The following is a 17,630-nucleotide window of genomic DNA, read 5'->3' on the forward strand; positions in this document are numbered from 1 at the left end:
TACAATCTCCTTCCCAACTGTGCAACCTCAAACAAGTTGTTCCACTTTTGTGAATGTCAGTTTCTTTATCTGTACAATGGAAATAATCATTCTTCCCCTTTCAAATATCAGAGTTATCCTAAGAATCTAATATAATAATAAAAATAACTTTTATATAGGCTTTTAGGTTTACAAAGCGCTTCACATAAATTCTTCACATAAAGCCACTCTAGTGTCTTTGCCAAGAAAACTCCAGATGCAGTCACAGTCAGATACAAACAACAAAAAATGACAATATAATATATCTATTACAAAATATCAGCTTTTAGTGAGACACCCCAAGGTAATATGGAAGAAGCACTGCTCTTAGTGTCAAAAGATATTTGTTTGAATAATGGCACTGACATTTACAAGCTGGGTGACCCTAAGCAAGTCACTCAAAAACTTTGAGTCTCAATTTTTCACTTTTTTCTTTTTTTTGGATCTGTCATTTCACTTGTTTGGAGTATTCCTTATTAGAAAACCCCTTAGTGCATGTCAGCACCTTTTATACACAGTCTATTCTTAGAGAGTTACCTGGTTTTAACTTGCCTAGATTATACACACAGAATATATCAGAGACAGAGGATGAACCCTAGTTTTTCTGACTCCATAGGGACTGGAAAAGAAGTAGAAATGATGATGAGGGATATATATTGGGGGGCGATCTGGATAAAACTTGAAGTTCAAGCCATGAAAGTAGATGAATTCACAAAGCAAAGCAAAGAGCTGAGAACAGAGACCTGGGGAATACCCATATTTGGGGGTGGGGGGGTGGAATCAGCAAAGGAGTCAGGGAAGGAACAATCATAGAGGAAGAAATAAAACCAACAAAGTACTAGGTTGCTGAAGCAATGGAAAAAGAGAGTTTCATGGAATGGATGATAAAACAAGGCCAGTGTCATAGAGGGGTCAAGTAGATGAGGTCTGAAGAAAGGTCATTAGGTTTGATGAGTAGTGACTTCCAAGAACAGAGTTTTAATATGAGAAGTAGGAGTAGGGCCCATCACAAGGGGTCAAAACAGGAATATGTGACCAGAAAATCAATAGAGTGTCTAGAGTCCACAAGTTTAAAGACTACGAGTCAAAAAGAAATTGAGAGTTGGTATAGTAGTTTGAAGAAGAAACAAGATAAAGCTAAAGCTTGGGTTTTTTCTTAAGATGAGGGTAGATCTGAACATCTGTGAAGGAAGGAACCCATGAGGAATGAGAGATTGAAAGTATCTAAGTGGGAGACAGCAGGAGGATGTAAGGAGGTAAATTGGGCATCGATTTAGTTAGAGGGTTTTATGAACTTTAAGCACCTGCTTACTATGTGCAAGACTGTGCACCATCTTGGGAATCTAGAGACAAAATGGAAAAAGCGTCTGACCTCAAGGAACCTATATTCTACTCTTCATAACCCTTTATGAAGCTAATATTATCTCCTGCTTTGCATCTTCAAACTTTTTTTCCAGAACGTGGAAGAAGCTGCCTCTTGTTGAAAACATGCCAACTGTGAGAATTAGCAGCGCATTGTGTTCTCCTAATGTAAAATTTGTTCGTTGGAAAGTACATGAAGACTGGGTGACTCAGGTAAGAAGCAGATTAATGCATAACACCTTACCAAGTTTCGATCTCTCTGCAGGCAACACTTAAGTAAACAAACAAATGAAAACCACATTTTTATAGCATTGTCCGAGTATAGATCTCCACAGGTCAGTCTAGCAATCCACACACATTCATTATGTACCTACCAAGTGTCAAACACTGTTTTGGTTGTTGGAAATACAAAGTTCAAAATAGAAGTTTCTGCTCTCAAAGAGCTTACATGAGAGTAGAAATGGCTCCCTGTTCAACCAACCCCAAACAAGGATTAGCTGAAATGCACAGAAGAGACCCAGACATATATGGGAATCGATATAGATGCATATGCTGCAATGTTCATAATATGTCGCATAGGGGATTCAATCAGCCTTCCTTAGACATTGCCACCAGCATTTCTTACCTTTGACTGGCTCTTCCTTTTTGTCACCACATTTGAAATTGCTGTGCTAAAATATCTTAGTCTGACTGATGATCTTGGAGCCAGAAGAGGACACTTCCTTTCCCTAACCCCAGTGAATGAGTTGGTTAAAATGACTGTGTCCTGGGTCCCATGACATACCCCTGTAGCTTCTTCTTAGCTAGTGTAATTGAAGCTCTTGCAAAAGTGTCCTTTATGTTGAATCCATGCTGGCCAGCTCCAAAGAGAACTGCTGATCCAGCAAAGAGCAGGAGGATGCCCTGAGCAAAGGTGCTTTAGGACATTAGGAATGGTGACATCTATTAAATGGTAAAGTGGCACTTACTTATCTCTACCCAAAATTCTAACTCTCCTTAGAACAAATCAAGATTTAAACTGGATGATAGAGTAGCAATAAAAATAGTCCTGTATATGAAAAGGGAAGATGAATGAGAGGGTGGGAAAATACTCTAGACTCTAGAGTTGAGAGGGAGGAAATAACCATTAAAAGCATCAAGGCAGGGGGCAGCTAGGTAGCTCAGTAGATTGAGAGCCAGGCCTAGAGTTGGGAGGTCCTAGGTTCAAATCTGGCCTCAGACATTTCCCAGCTGTGTGGCCCTAAGTAAGTCACTTAACAACCATTGTCTAGCCCTTACCACTCTTCTGCCTTGGAACCAATACACAGTATACACAGTATTGGTTCCAAAACAGAAGGTAAGAGTTATAATTTTTTTGTAAAAAGCATCAAGGCAAACTTGATAGATGAAATGGAAAATTAAAAAAAAAACAAAGAAAGAAAGGCAGAACTGAGAAAAAAGCAGTGGCATAGAGGCAATTGAGATTGACAAAATAATAATCAAAGAAAAAGGAAACGAATAATTGGTTAGGTATACAGCGGAGAGGAAACATGAATTCAATTCAACAAAATTCAATTAACATTTATTAAATACCTAGGTGCTAGGAAATTTTTTAATGAGAAAAAGTTATTCCTTTTCCCTCCAAGAGGTTACATTCTGCTAGGGTGACATGTACACATAGATGAGTAGAAGCTAGGTAGAAAGTGATGAGGACATAAAGAAACTGAGAAAAGTGCTCTAGGAAACTTTTAGGAGGACTCAGGCTTCCTGGAAGAGGTGGCACCCATGCTGACCCTTTAAAAAAGAATATACCTTTTTGAAAGGTAGAAATAAAGAGGGTGGGCATTCCTGGTCCTGCAGAAATGCATAGAAGTTGAAGATGACCTGAGAGAAGGCTGGTTTGTCTAGACCGTAGAATTCACAGTGGGGAGAAATATATAATGTGACATTGGATAAATAGGTCAGGGGCCAGGTTGTGAAGGGCTTCAAATCCTAATAGCAAAGTTTGTTTGCTTCTGGAAGCAACAGAGTAATGGAATGGCACAGTCAGATTTGCATCTAAAGAAAATCATGTTGGCAAATTGTATGGTGGATGGATTGGAGAGGAGAGAGACTTGAGGCAAAGAGCTAATTAGGAGAGCACTGAAAAAGTTCAGGTGAGAAGTGACAAGAGCCTGAAAAAAATTTCATTTGCCTTTTAACCTGGTCCCTTCCTACTGTTATCTTGCCTAGGCATGTTTTTTCTTATTCTGTATTTTCTTTAATCTTTAACCTTTAATAAACCTCTAAAAAATATAATACTCCTTGCAGAGAGAAACTAATTTCTACCTGCCATTAGTCTCTCCCCATATCCCTAAATTTTAATCTTTACACTACCTTCCCAGTCTTCTTATACCTTACACCTTCCTATGTAACCTACCATCCAGTGACATGGACCTCTTTGTTTTTCTTCACTCAAGAATCTCCAGCTCCCAGCTCCAGGCATTTTTCACTGACTGTACCCCATACTCAGAATGCTCTCCCTTTTCATCTCTACCTCTGGGCTTCCCTGACTTCCTTCAAGTCCCAGCTAAATCTGACCTTATTCATGAAGCCTTTTCTAACCTTAATAAGTTAAGAACTTCCCTATGAGATTATTTTTAATTGATCGTTTCTGAATCTTGTTGACACATAGTTGTCTGGATGTTATCTCTCCCATTGTGCTTCAATTTCCTTGAGAGCATGAGCTATTTTTTTTTGTCTTTTTTGAATACCCAGAGCTTAGTGTAGTGTCTGGCACATAGTAGGTACTTAAACAGAAGCTCGTTGACTCAACCCAACAGCAGGAGGATAGATATGTTCAAATCTGCTGAAAAAGAGTAAAAACCACATCAGTCACTGAACAAGCAAAATAGTTCTTAGCCTGAGCTTCCCATTGGGCTCACTATAGCATCTAGATTTTAGGTCCTAACCCTAGTGTGTGACTTTTTTATCCTTCTCTCAGGATTTGTTCCCTCTTTTAGGTACTCAAGGGCTATATCCTTTGTGTCCCCCCAAAATGGTCTCAGGGAATTCTACAAGTCACATGTGGCCAAGACTGTGGGGAAAATGAAAGTGACTAAAGCAGTCCTTTGACCAGATAATGCCAATGACAAAAGGAATCAATGAACCAATATTACCTTGAAGAAGATCCTCTAATGGAGTTAATGCAATATGTTAATAGTGTGACCTGATGGCAAAGAAATCGATGAGAACTTAGACCCTCTTGAGTAATGGTAGGGTTTCAGAGATGATAGCCTCATACCATCCTCACCACCATACTCTGCCCTGGTCAAAACACATCTGAAGTGTAATGCTCAGTTCTGGGAACCACCTTTTAGGAAAGAAATGGAGAAGGTAGAACATGTCCAGAAAAGTGTGAGCAAAATCGTGGAGGACCTGGGGATGTCTAGTCTGAAAAAAAGAAAGACTGGTGGGGGTGAAGACATGACAGTTGGCCAGTTACTTGAAAGGTTATTATGTGGAAGAGAGAATGAATTCATTTTCCTTGGTCTTAGAGGGGAAGATGCAGTGGAAACAATGGAAGTTGCAGAGAACAGATATATACTTGATATAAAGGGAAAATTTCCAAGCAATTTAAATCATCACAAAGTGAATGAGTTAACTCAAAGATCATGTGTTCCCTTTCATTGACATTTTGTTAAAAATGGATGACTACTTATTTGGTGTGATGTTGAGAGTTCAGTAAGGTAACCACTCATGGTCCTTTTCGACTCTGAGATTCTTTATGATTCTATCTAAAAGGCATAACCCAGTTTAAGTGTTCCTATTCTTTAAGATCATTCAGAATTGATTGTAATGCTAGAAATTTCAGGCAAGGGCGTAGATTTATGGGGGAGATATTTGGGAGGTAGAGGGTTAGCAAAGTATAAACAGCATTGCTCAGAATATATGTTTAATAAATGTTTTTTGGTTGTTTGTTTGAATGAATGAATGAATGTTCTGCCTTATGTGTAAGGTCACTTGTAGCCCTTCTACCTATGAATCAGGTTATCCTACTTTAGAAGCTTTCCACATTGGCATTATTCTCCCTAAAATGTGACACTCAGAACTAATATAGTTAGGACAGAGTTCAGTGGGACTACTACCTCCCTCATTCTGGAAATTTGTACTTCAATCTTTCCATACTTTAATGGAAGGGCTTGATCACAGCACTCTATTTCCAAAAATAGATGATCCTAGTGTTACATGTCACTATATATCCCAAATTCTAGGTAACTCATGGATGAAGAAAATGGTTTTCTCTTTAAAGTCCTTGTAGCTATGATGTGAGCCACATTCAGATTTTCCCAGAAAATCCTAAAATAGAGAATAAAAACTGCAACATGTTCTGTGAGACATGATACACAGGAATTGTTGGCTCTAGTTTTAGCTTTATGAGAAAGCGTAGAAAAAAGATACTGCCATCAGCAACCACGCAAATACACCCACTCATGTCCACCTACACACACATGTTTTTTTAAATGTTCTTTATGCTTTTAACAAATGGTTTCCTCTCTCCAGAAACTCATTTCCAGTGAGTTTTTAAAATACTGTTAAATGGTCTTATTTAATTTTACCCATGATCTTGATGTTAATTGATGTTTTCTGTCTCTTTTTTTATAGTTGAACTACTATGATTCTATTCAAGTCGTCATTTCTGCCTCCATCCATGAGCCCACTGCTTTAGTAATAGGTATTTATTTATCCATTCATATCAATCCTCTCCAATATTCCTTTTGCTTTTTATTTCCAATTTCTGGGTTTCCTGCCTTTATAGTTTCTATACAATTATAATAAATGATAATGACAATAACTTATTTCTATATTATCTTTATAATGTAAAAATGTTCAATTTTGCTTAAGTCTTTAAAATTATATTATATTTTATATTATATTTATAGCCTTTGGTTTTATATCACTTTCTGAGATTATCCCTCTCCCTTCCTAAGCCATTCATTTAAAAAAAAAGGGAAAGGAAAGCAGTTTAGCAAAACAAACCAATTTATCAAATGAATCTGACAGCATATTCCATGTTCCGTGTCTACCTACAGTCTTACATTTCTGCAAAGAAAGGAAGGAAAGGTGTATTATAGAATTTTTTCTTTGGATACGCATTTGGTTATTATAATTATAGACTTCAGTTTTGGGGTGGCATTTCTTGTTTGTTTAATTTCTGTTGTAGTCAGGTATATTATTATTATTTTCCTGGTTCTGCTTACTTTGTCTTCTAAGTCTTATAAGTCTTCCCACGGTTTTCTGAATTTTTTGCGTTCATTTTTTTATGGCATTCCATTATATGTACCATAATTTATTTAACCATTCCTAATTCAGTGGGGTGCCTTTTGTTTTTACATCATATTTTTGGAAATTCAACCTCCAGTCCTCAAAATCCAAATTCTTTTGTAACAAAGAAAAACACCAAATCAAAGTCATCCAATACAGTGACTAAATCTGATAATATTTGACCCTACCAGTCGCTTATCTCTCTGTTGAAAGAAGGGAGGTATGTCTCATTATCTACTCCCAGTTTCCTTTTAGGGATTGTTTCATTTACAGGGTTGTAGTGATAAAACAAAATATACTTTTTATATTCATTATCTCATGTGATCTTTACAGCTAGGGTAGAAGAGTGGATAGAACACAGACCTCAAAGTCAGGAAGATATAAATACAACTTGTGAAAATTTTAACTGATCTCCCCTGTTGGCCCCCCAAAAAACAGTTTGATTTAAAGCTCAAACAGTCTCTTCCCCTAGGATATAAAACTGGGTTGAGTCTTCCCTTCTTTTGACTAGATCATTTACAGACATTTATCTGTAAACAAGAACTCTCTTGAGTTATAAAATCAGCTCTAGCTACCATGGTGGTCCAGCCACATGCCGTGGATGAGAGGGTCCTCCTGAGACTCTTCCAGTCATGAAGTGATAAGAAGGAGTTGAGATCTGGGAGGTCACTTCTTGCATGACTGCATGACTTGCATGATTCCAATCAGAAACCTCTTAGGATATCTTGGGGAGGGACTGGATGATGATGTCACAAGGGGTACATAAGACATGGGGAGATGAAGTTGGCCTCTCTTTTGCCCCTGCTTTCTGATCATGCTCTCACTCTTTTTTCTCCCTCATCCTACTTGCTTAGTTATTCATGCTTAAGCCTCTGCTCTCTATGGCCTAGCTTGGCTGCTCACACTCAGGTTTTTCTTTCTTTTTTGGGTCCCACATGAGTTTTTGGTGTCTGTTCAAATTGTGGAGGAAGTCCACTGACTGATTAGAAATCCTGAGGGGTCATTAACATGTTAATTAAAAAAAATACAGCCTCCAGAGATTTCATTTGTTACAAAATTTGACCTCAGATATTTATTAGCTTTGGGACCCTGGCCAAGTCATTTAACCTGTCTGCTTCAGATTCCTCAAGTGTAAAATACAGATAATAATAGTATGTACCTCCCAAGGTTATTGTGAAGATAAAATATTTATAAAATGCTTAGCATTGTTCCTAGCATATGATAGGCCCTTAAAATGCTTATGTTCTTCCCTTTCTTCCTTCCTTGCTCCTTCCTTCTTTCCTTCCTTCCTTCTTTCCTTCCTTCCCTCCTTTCTTCCTTCCTCCTTCCTTCCTTCTTACTTCCCTTCCTTCCTTCTTACTTCCCTTCCTTCCTTCTTACTTTCCTTCCTTCTTTCTTACATTCCTTCCTTCTTTCTTACATTCCTTCCTTCCTTCCTTCCTTCCTTCCTTCCTTCCTTCCTTCCTTCCTTCCTTCCTTCCTTCCTTCCTTCCTTCCTTCCTTCCTTCCTTCCTTCCTCCCTTCCTTCCTTACTATTTAATTTTTGCTTTCGGCTTCCCTGTGCTTAGCACAAAGTCTGGAAACATAATAAGCACTTAATTAATTCTTTTTTAACTGAATTCTGACCATAACAAAGCTAGCTTCAGACACTAGCTATGTAACCCTGGGCAAGTCACTCACTTAACCACACACGCCTTAGTTTCCTCATCTATAAAATGAGCTGGAGAAGGAAATGGCAAACCATTACAGTATCTTTACCAAGAAAACCCCAAATCAGGTCACAAAGTCAGACAAGACTGAAAAATAGCTGACTAGCAGGAGTCACAGTTTCTCCTTATTTCCAAAGGGTGGGGAGAGATTTTGATGAATTGGTGATTGTTCCAGACAGTGGAACTCAGGAGTAAATATTCAGAGAGCCTCTAACATTTGTTGCTTCCTTGTCAGTTTAAGTAGTAGCTCTTCTCAGTTTAAAAACTTACTATTTGTTTCATGTCTCCTAATCTAATAAAGTGGAGGATTTGCCACCACCTATTTTGGCCTAAATGAAAACTTGCCCAAACCTGTGAATGAGTTCTCAGGTCTGTGTGTAATCTGACCCTAATAGGTGACACTGATGCTGTAATATCCTGCTTAGAGATACTTTATAGTTTTCTCAGAAATGGGCAGCTTCCAGATGGAAAGGCATCTGCTACCCAACCTTCCCTCCCAAGTCCTCCTCCTGCACCCACTGCCATCACCAGAAAGATACAGAGCCCAGAGTAAATTACAACATCATCCTTCACCCCGCCACCCATCCCCTTGCATCCTACATAATATTGTCATACAGGTATCATCTGGTTAAAATGAGCACCAAGAGGAACCCTGAAAGAGAAAATCAGATGTAAAGGGGTAGGTAGCATGCAGTATGAGAGATATATAAGGACAGCAGGTGGAGGTGTATGATGCCAGATGGTCAACTTTAGTCCCGCAATCCCTGGAGGGGAGGTAAGGATTATGGGTTGATTGCATGTCTTGGTTTTTTTTTTTTCCAAAGAATGAACCATCACTATTTCCTTCTCCTTCATCTATTTCTCCCACAATGATTCACCCCTACAGCAATCTTCTTCCCCACAAGCTTAGGAACTAGTGTGAACACTGGATGAGAGTGTTCTATTCAGTTACATGTGATCATCATAGCATGGAACACTCTTCATCCACCTGTTTTTTCTTATATGGATTGTTATGCCATACTATTGAGTGATTATGAATCTTGCTTAGGGGGTTCTTTTTTTTTTTTAAACCCTTACCTTCTGTCTTGTAGTCAATACTGTGTATTGGCTCCAAGGCAGAAGAGCGGTAAGGGTTAGGCAATGGGGGTCAAGTGACTTGCCCAGGGTCACACAGCTAGGAAGTGGCTGAGGCTGGAGGAGGTTCTTTAATGTTCTGCAGGGTGATAGAATCAGTACAGTGTTATTTAGAGAGAAGAGCATGTCTAGGACTACACTTTCCTAGGGAGTCTTTGGATGCTATGCTGAATGCCCTCCATAATGGTATCAGATACCAAGGGCAAGTGTAGTTCTTCTTTTTTCATGCTTTGTTTAATTTTGATGAGCAGAAAATCATTAATCAAACTTTTTTTTTTGTAGCTATCAAATTTCCTTAAACATATATGGACAACACTGTGTTGGAGGATAGCCTTAAGTCTATATTTTGTTTTACTGAGTAAAATCCTTTAAAAAAAAAAAAACTTTACCTTCTGTCTTGGAATCAAAATTGTGTATTGCTCCCATGGCAGAAGACTGGTAAAGCCTAAGCAATGGGAATTAAGTAACTTGCTCAGAGTCACACAACTAAGAAGTATCTGAGGGTAGATATGAATCCAGGACCTTCTGTCTCTAGTCTTGGCTTTCAACCCACTGAGCCACCTGGCTATCCCCCTGAGTCAAATACTTTTTCAAAATAAGTTACAAACAGTAGATTTGTTGGCATTCTAAATTTTCCAGTATCATACAAATTTCAAGGAAAAGAAATTGTACTTTTAATGAGACTTTGAAAAAGAAATATTCTGGCCCAGAAAATGTGCTCACCAAAGCTTTTAGTTACACTGATCTGTCTCATAAGATCAAGCCAAATTTCAGAGCTGCCAGGAGGTTTTAGAACCTGATTCTGGGGCAGCAGTTGGCAGCCTTTCAGAAGTGACATGTGACATCTTCATTTATTTAGTCTAGAGTATGGCCAGTCATAACTGCTGCCCTCCTACTCCCAAATCACCATGGATTAGGAACTTTCAGGTCTGGTTGGGGTCTGGTGTAACTTTGGTGAATGTTTGCTATTATTTGTAAGAAAAAGATAATCACGAGACTTGAAAAATCCTGTCATATCTGGGTCTCCCAATTTCTTTATCTGTGAATGGAGATCATTAATATATGCATTGCCAATCTGTAATACCAGATAATGGAGTCAGAAGAGACCTGACTTGGAGTCTGAAGGATTTGGCTTCAAATGCTGCCTGCTGGACTATCAGACTATATTACTATTGGTAAATCATTTAACCTTTCTGAAGCTCCATTTTCTCATGCTTAAAATGGAGATAATACTTGTAGAAAAATACAACCTAAGGTGGTTCTACTACAGCTCAAATGGTATAAAAAGTGCCTTGAAAACTCCAAAGTGTTATATAAATTTCAACAATAATAATAATTATTATTAGCTTCCATTTCAACCAGAGGCAGCAACTTTCAGGGCTAGATTTGCCAGAACCGACTCCTTTGACACAAGAGATTCATTCAGATACTAATCAGCTTACTGTAAGAAAGGGATTATTCAGAAAAGAACATCAATGTAATTCCTTAGACAGAATGCTCATACATAATTACAAATCATGAGAGATTCTGCTTGGGTGGTTTGAGAGCCCTTCCTCTGCCTGGGTGGAATATGGGTTGGATTCCCATGTAGGTCACATTCTCTGGAACTGGAGAAAAAGGAACTATATCTTGACTTTGTGTTTCTGGAAACAGGAATATGGATAGATCTGTTAGCCTGTGTCAATGTATGAGGGTCCAGAAGTAATCAGAGTAACTGTCCAATCAGTGCTAACTATTGGTGAGGATTAGTCTAAAACTAAATTAACTAAGCTTTTGACTAGATGTACAGCTAGGTCTGGGGGTCAGGAAGACCTGAGTTCAAATATGGTTTCAGATATTGACTAGCTGTGTGACCCTGGGTAAGTCACTGCTTCTGTCTGCCTCAATTTCCTCCACTGTAGAATGCGGATGATCATAGCACCTATTTCTCATGATTGCTATGAGGTTTAAATAAGATAATATTTGTAAAGCACTTAGCATTAGCATATAGTAGGCTCCTTTTGCAATCTGCCCTAAACATGTGTAAAAACTACACATACACACCTATCTCTCTTTTGGTCTATAGAGAGTTGCTATCTATCTGTCAAGTGTTCATCCTGATGCTACTTAATCTTTTTATCTTCTAGCCTTGTTTCTTGATGTAATCAATTAATCTTGATTAATTAACCTCCATCAAATGGACCTAAGTGAAAGGAATTACTCTCCAAGAAGATTCTAGAACCTCTAGTATGAGAAAATTCCAAACAGAATTCATTCAACTTGGCAGTTTCACTTTTCTCTAGGCGAGTCTCTAGGGGTTTAGGGATAAAAATGAAGTCACTTAAAGCTAATGAATTCATCTTAACTTTAGATACCATTTACAGCTGAAGCTTTGATAATCATTTAAGTACCCTTTCTCAACCAATCAATAAACATGTTTTAAGTGCCTACTTTGTACCAGGCACTTTGCTAAACACTGGACATACAAAAAGAGGTAAATTACTTGGATTTTTGGTCTTGTTTTATTTTCCTCACTTTCAAATAAAGGTAATATCAATTTTTTTTTTCTTACAAGATAGTTGAGATGCTTTGCATTCATTTTTTAATTTAAGACCCTTACCTTCCATTTTAGAATCAATAGTGAGTATTAGTTCCAGGGCAGGATAACAGTAAAGGGCAGGCAATTAGAATTAAGTGACTTACCCACAATCACACAGATAGGAAGTATCTGAACCTAGCACCTCTCATCTCTGGACCTGGCTCTCTATCCACTGAGTTGCCTAACTTCCCCTGCATTCATTCATATGAGGCTTTTTAGACTCTTTCAAGGAAAGATATCCAGTGTCACTACTGTTTTACTTAATTTTCAATTTTAGAACTAGACCTAAACTAAAATTAAAGTTGTATACCAAGTCCAGAAGCCTTTATCATGGTGGTTTAATTGTAAAGGATAACCCTAACTATGAACCAGAATGAACAAATGCATGAAAAAGCATTTTTTTAAAAAATGGTTACTATGTGCCAAATACTATAGTTAAGTGTTGAGAATTCAAATACATAAGCCAAATAGTATCTGCCCTTGAGGAGCTTAAATTCCAGTGGAAGAAATAACACACAGTAGGAAGTGGAAGCCAGAGAGGGGTACTTGATCCAAAACTCTCCATTTAGGGAAAACAAAAGACATTTTTTATCTTGGCTCTAGAATTGAGAGGTAGTGGGAAAGGGAGCATGATATAGGGAGAGAAAGAATATTTGTGAAATAGTATTTTAGGCAGGCACCAATCAGGACTGTGAGATATCAGGGAAGAAGTTCATCTAGGACAATAATTCTTAAACTTTTTGGTCCCAGGACCCTCTTACACTCTAAAAATATGGAGAGTCTCTCAAAGAGCTTTTGTTTATGTAGGTTATATCTATCAACATTTAACATCTAGTATTACTATGTGATTTCACAGACCCCCTAAAAGAGACTAAGGGATTCCCAGAAGTCCCTGATGCTAGGCCCCTGTGATTTCACTTTTTATCTTCCTATGAACATCATCTAAACTCCCAGTATACCTAAATGACAGTGAATGAAAGAAGATTCTGTCAAAAGTCCACAGCTTTTCAATGAAGGGTAGGTTATAATTTCTACTCCAATCTTTGAGTTCATTCACCATTTCCATAGAGGATGAGGAGGGCCTGGAAGAACATAGATGAAATGAGAGAAACAGTAAGAGCCTCAGGGAGAGTCTGGTCATGAGTGACTGCAGACTCCTTTGAACTACTCTGATCAGTGAACATTAGTGTTAGGATGAAACATCCTTGAGAACAGGGATGTTTTCAGGGTTTGGTTTTTGTTGTTGTTGTTTTGTTTTGTATTTTTATCCCCATTACCTAACATAATGCCTGGAACAGAGCAAGTTTTTAAGGCTTGTTGATTTGATTGACTCTCAGGATAATCAGGTGCCTGAAATGGTCTCCTTTCTTTCAGGTATTCAACCTTCTCTTTATTTCTACCCTATTACCACCCATCCCTCTCTCCTTCCCCTTTACTGCCCTGCCTCTATACCCACCCTGGGGGTTTTTCAGAACTGAGGTCCTGACTTTGGTAAACCAGGTAAAGATTTTCAGTTGACTAAATGTCAACACTCCTTTAGAACTAACATGTTAATAACAAAATAACTTATATACTTTCTGATGACCTTTTTAGGAGAACTATGCATAGATATTACATTTTTAAAAGTTTTTTTTAATTCCAAATTTAACACAAATGAATGTTTCCATATACCTAGTAGAACAGAAAAAGAGAATTGTACAAACTGTGGGTCTCTTATTTTGTTTAGTTTGTTTTTCTTTTTCAGCATATAAATTTAATCAGTACATTTTTTCCCATTATAAAAAAAAATATTTACCTGCTGTGCATTCAGGGTCTGCCCTGTCCTCGGCTTTGGGGGTCCTCAGCTGGGTGGGGCAGCACAGGCATGAACAAATGATGGAGAGACAGTTGAGAGTGTCAACCTGCAGCTAGACTTCACAAGGAACTGTTCCACTTGGCCCAGGGTTCTCTTTAATTTTATATCCCTCCAATGAGTACATATTTTCTTGGCACACAGCTACATTATTCACCATACATGTTCTTGACAAATAATTGGATAAGTTATACATTAACTTTTAACAAATCATTTGATTAACATTCTGTGATCATTCTACATACGATGTTACTATTGATTCTGACAACATACACAAAGCTTTTGCAAAAGATAAATGATTTTTTGTCACAGGCAATGTAGCTAGAGGCCAGTTCTTTCATTAACCTATGAGGTGCTCAGACTTGCAGATAAACTAAGAACAATCATTCGTTATCTATAATAAAATAGATAACCAATCAGGTTGTCTTAGGAGACGATCAACAAAATACTGCTGCTAAATTTTTTAATATCAGGTTAATCATTTTTCTAGTGTTTCACTAGGGGGTTCCAATACAGATCACTTAGGTTTTAGTTGGTAAAACAAGTCACAGAGGCATGGTGTACCTGCCTCTTCCTGAAGGGTAATTAACATACTGGCTTAGGAGAACTTGTTCCTGGCCTGTACATGAGAGTGGGGAATTCTGAGTGTAGTTTTGTTAGAGGTTAACCCATAAGAGTCATTGGGTTTGATTTTATAAGTATGATCTTTTGGTGATATTGGGGGGGGGGAGATAAAGTAAAACTTCTATGTTAATCCTGAAAGTATTTTGCTCTCATATTACTTTTCCTGTAGTTAGGGAGAGGACAATAACTATAGCAATTCCAATAATAAGGGATGTTAGTGAGAGAAGTCACACAGAGAGGTGCTGAGTAGATGTCACCATCCTTCCTAGGGGTCACTTTTCAACCCTTCAGTTTCCATGAGTGACAGTGTCAAACAGCATGGGTTTGATGGCTCCTGACACTTACCTTATGTTTTAGAATCAAAACTAAGTATCAGAGCAGTAAGGGCTAGGAAATTGAGGTCAAATGACTTGCCCATGGATCACAGAGCTACTAAGTTTCTGAGGCTAAATTTGAACCAAAGACCTCCTGTCTCCAAACTGGCTATTTATCCATTGAGACACCTGTCTGTCCTATAACCAGTACATTTGAAAGCTGTCCTTTTTAGAGCTTTTTTTCTGGGCTTCCTTCTATTCTCATTGCTGCATTAAAAAAAAAAAAAAAGGTACCTCAATGATTCTCTCTTATTCCTTTTATTTATTTTTCAGTGCCTTATTTCTATCCCTCTTTATTCACCCATCCATCACCCATCCATGTCTCTACCTTCTCCCCCTAAAAAGAAAAATGATGCTATTATAACAAATAATGCATAGGTACATAGGTTTTCTTAATTCATTTGTAAGGATAGAATTCCTAAACTTCCTGTTAATTCACCCCATCTTTTACCAAAAAGCTGTGTTCCCCACCTCCCTACTCAGATATCATTTAACTTGGAAAATACAGTTGGTCTTTGAAGGACCTAACCTGGGATTCAGTCTGGTTTTTAATACTGGTGTAAACAAAGTTGTCAGGTCTACTTCATTTCACCCAATTAGGTACATGTTTGGGGCTACAATGCTTAACCCTGTGCCTAAAACATAGCAGGTTCTTAATAGATACTTGTCAATTAATTGACTTATTTGATCCCTTTCCAGTCCTTTAATTCTGTAATTCTTAATCATTAAGCTCCTGCTATCTTTCCAGATAAGTTTTATTTTAAATTTTGTACATTTTTGATTCACTCACATTTAAATTACTAAAATGTTTGGAAGGAGATGAAATGTGACTAAGAAACTTACTGAGAATGTTCATAAGCTTTTCTCAGAACTAGAAAATTGTATTTTTCTAGAACTATTATTGGTATAAATCCCAAAAAACTTAAATTCAGCACTAATCATGCAGTTTGGGTAGTTCAAAATATGACAAAATGTGTCACCACTTGGATTATACCAGATAATAATAATGGATATCATGGGAAGCAAGGCTCTCTGTGCTGTGTCTTGATCTATGATCAATGATCTTTCCAAAGGATAATCTCTCTTGGGATTTAGCTCTATAGAAAGGATAGAAATTGTTCATTCTTACATAAGAAATGTCATCATTGAACTGAAGGAGATTTAGGGAAGTTCTAGAAAGTACTGATTCTCCAGTTTAGTCCTCATAATGCCCTTTTAAACCCCAGGGGTCCATTAGGTCCCTCATGATCTATATCATTGTTGTGATGTTCACTTATTTTAATTGTGTCCAACACTTACCCCATTTGGGGTTTTCTTAGAAAGGTACTGGAGTCATTTACCATTTCTTTCTCCAGCCCATTTTACAGATGAGGAAAATGAGGCAGATAGGCTTAAGGGACTTGTCCAGGGTCATAGAGCTAGTCTGGGCTGGATTTGAACTCAGGTCTTCCTTATTCCTGGCCTGGTGCACTATACACTGAGCCACCTAGCTACCCCTATATATTATTGTTATTGTTTGACAAGCATAACAAGGGAAAACTCTTTTAGCTTTTATGGGCATTACCTCCCATATTAGGGATAAATACTTGGAGTGCCTTAACTCTTGACCATTCCTTACCATCAAAGCCAACTTAAAGACTTGGGAAAGTGAGTGGAAGGAGAGGGAAGAAGATTCAGGAGGCAGTTTGTCAGTCATTCAACAAGTCTTTCTTAAGCATCTCATATACACGCGGCACTATACTAAATGCAGATGATACAAGGAATGATACAATTCTTATACTCCAATAAAGTATCAAGTTTTTGTTTAAATAATTTTATTGAAATGTTTCAACATATATGGAATAAATTTAAGTTAATACAAGGTAGGTTTTTAAAAAAACAAGATAGTCTCTGATTTAACCCATGACCACAGCAAACTGTATTTATCTAGAAGAAAGCAACACCATTCTTTATAGGAGAAACAACTGCTTAGAATTACTATTTGGTCATTTATATCTAATTGCCAAGAAAAAAGTATGACACATTGATTTTTTTTTAAAGTAAAAACATATGAAATGAATGATGCTGGATTTCTTCTTATTAAATTCATATGCAATGTGTTGCTCATGCCCATCATATGCCTTTCTCTTGTCCTTTGTGTGGATATCTCTAAAATGTATATGCATATATACATCTACATATATATCCATATATCTATTTGTGTGTGTGTGTGTATGTGTGTAGATAAATAACATATTTGATGTTGTTTGGTAAAAAATAAACAAAACAAGATAGGTTGGGAGGGATAGCGCTAGTAGTTGGAGGGATCTGGAAAAATTTATTGTAGAAGGTGGTGCTTGAGCTGAGTCTTGAAGGAAGAGAGGAATTTTATGAAGCAGAGGGAAAGAGTGAGTGTATTCCAGGCACAGAAGATGAATAGCCAGTAAAAAGACCAAGAGATGGGAAATGGAGACTGTGTTAGAGGTACAGAGAGAAATGCAGTTTGCACATGTATGAGGAACAGAAGTAACTTGTTTATCCTTTTCCTAGAGCTCCCTTCAGGCAATGCATTGTGGAGAATAGAAAACCTACTGGAACTGAAGTCAGTGATCTGGGTTCTAATCCTGGATTTGCCACTGAGTAATTGTTCTGACTTTGGACAGACCTTCTTTTCAGTTCTCTATGACCCTTAGTTTCCATTGTTTCTTGGTGTTCTT

General features: G+C 37.6%; 1 protein-coding gene across 1 annotated transcript in view; it reads left to right on the plus strand.

The window, feature by feature from the left end:
* The window catches only part of LOC100026292 (WD repeat-containing protein 49-like), a 223,135-nt gene that overhangs the window by 114,084 nt on the left and 91,421 nt on the right, over positions 1 to 17,630 (plus strand). The window contains exons 10-11 of the mRNA XM_056825130.1: positions 1,476 to 1,593; positions 6,004 to 6,073. Coding sequence (XP_056681108.1) covers positions 1,476 to 1,593; positions 6,004 to 6,073 — 188 coding nt within the window. The remainder of the gene's footprint in view (positions 1 to 1,475; positions 1,594 to 6,003; positions 6,074 to 17,630) is intronic.

The sequence above is a fragment of the Monodelphis domestica genome, chromosome 4, assembly GCF_027887165.1.
Source record: "Monodelphis domestica isolate mMonDom1 chromosome 4, mMonDom1.pri, whole genome shotgun sequence".
NCBI classification, from domain to species: domain Eukaryota; kingdom Metazoa; phylum Chordata; class Mammalia; order Didelphimorphia; family Didelphidae; genus Monodelphis; species Monodelphis domestica.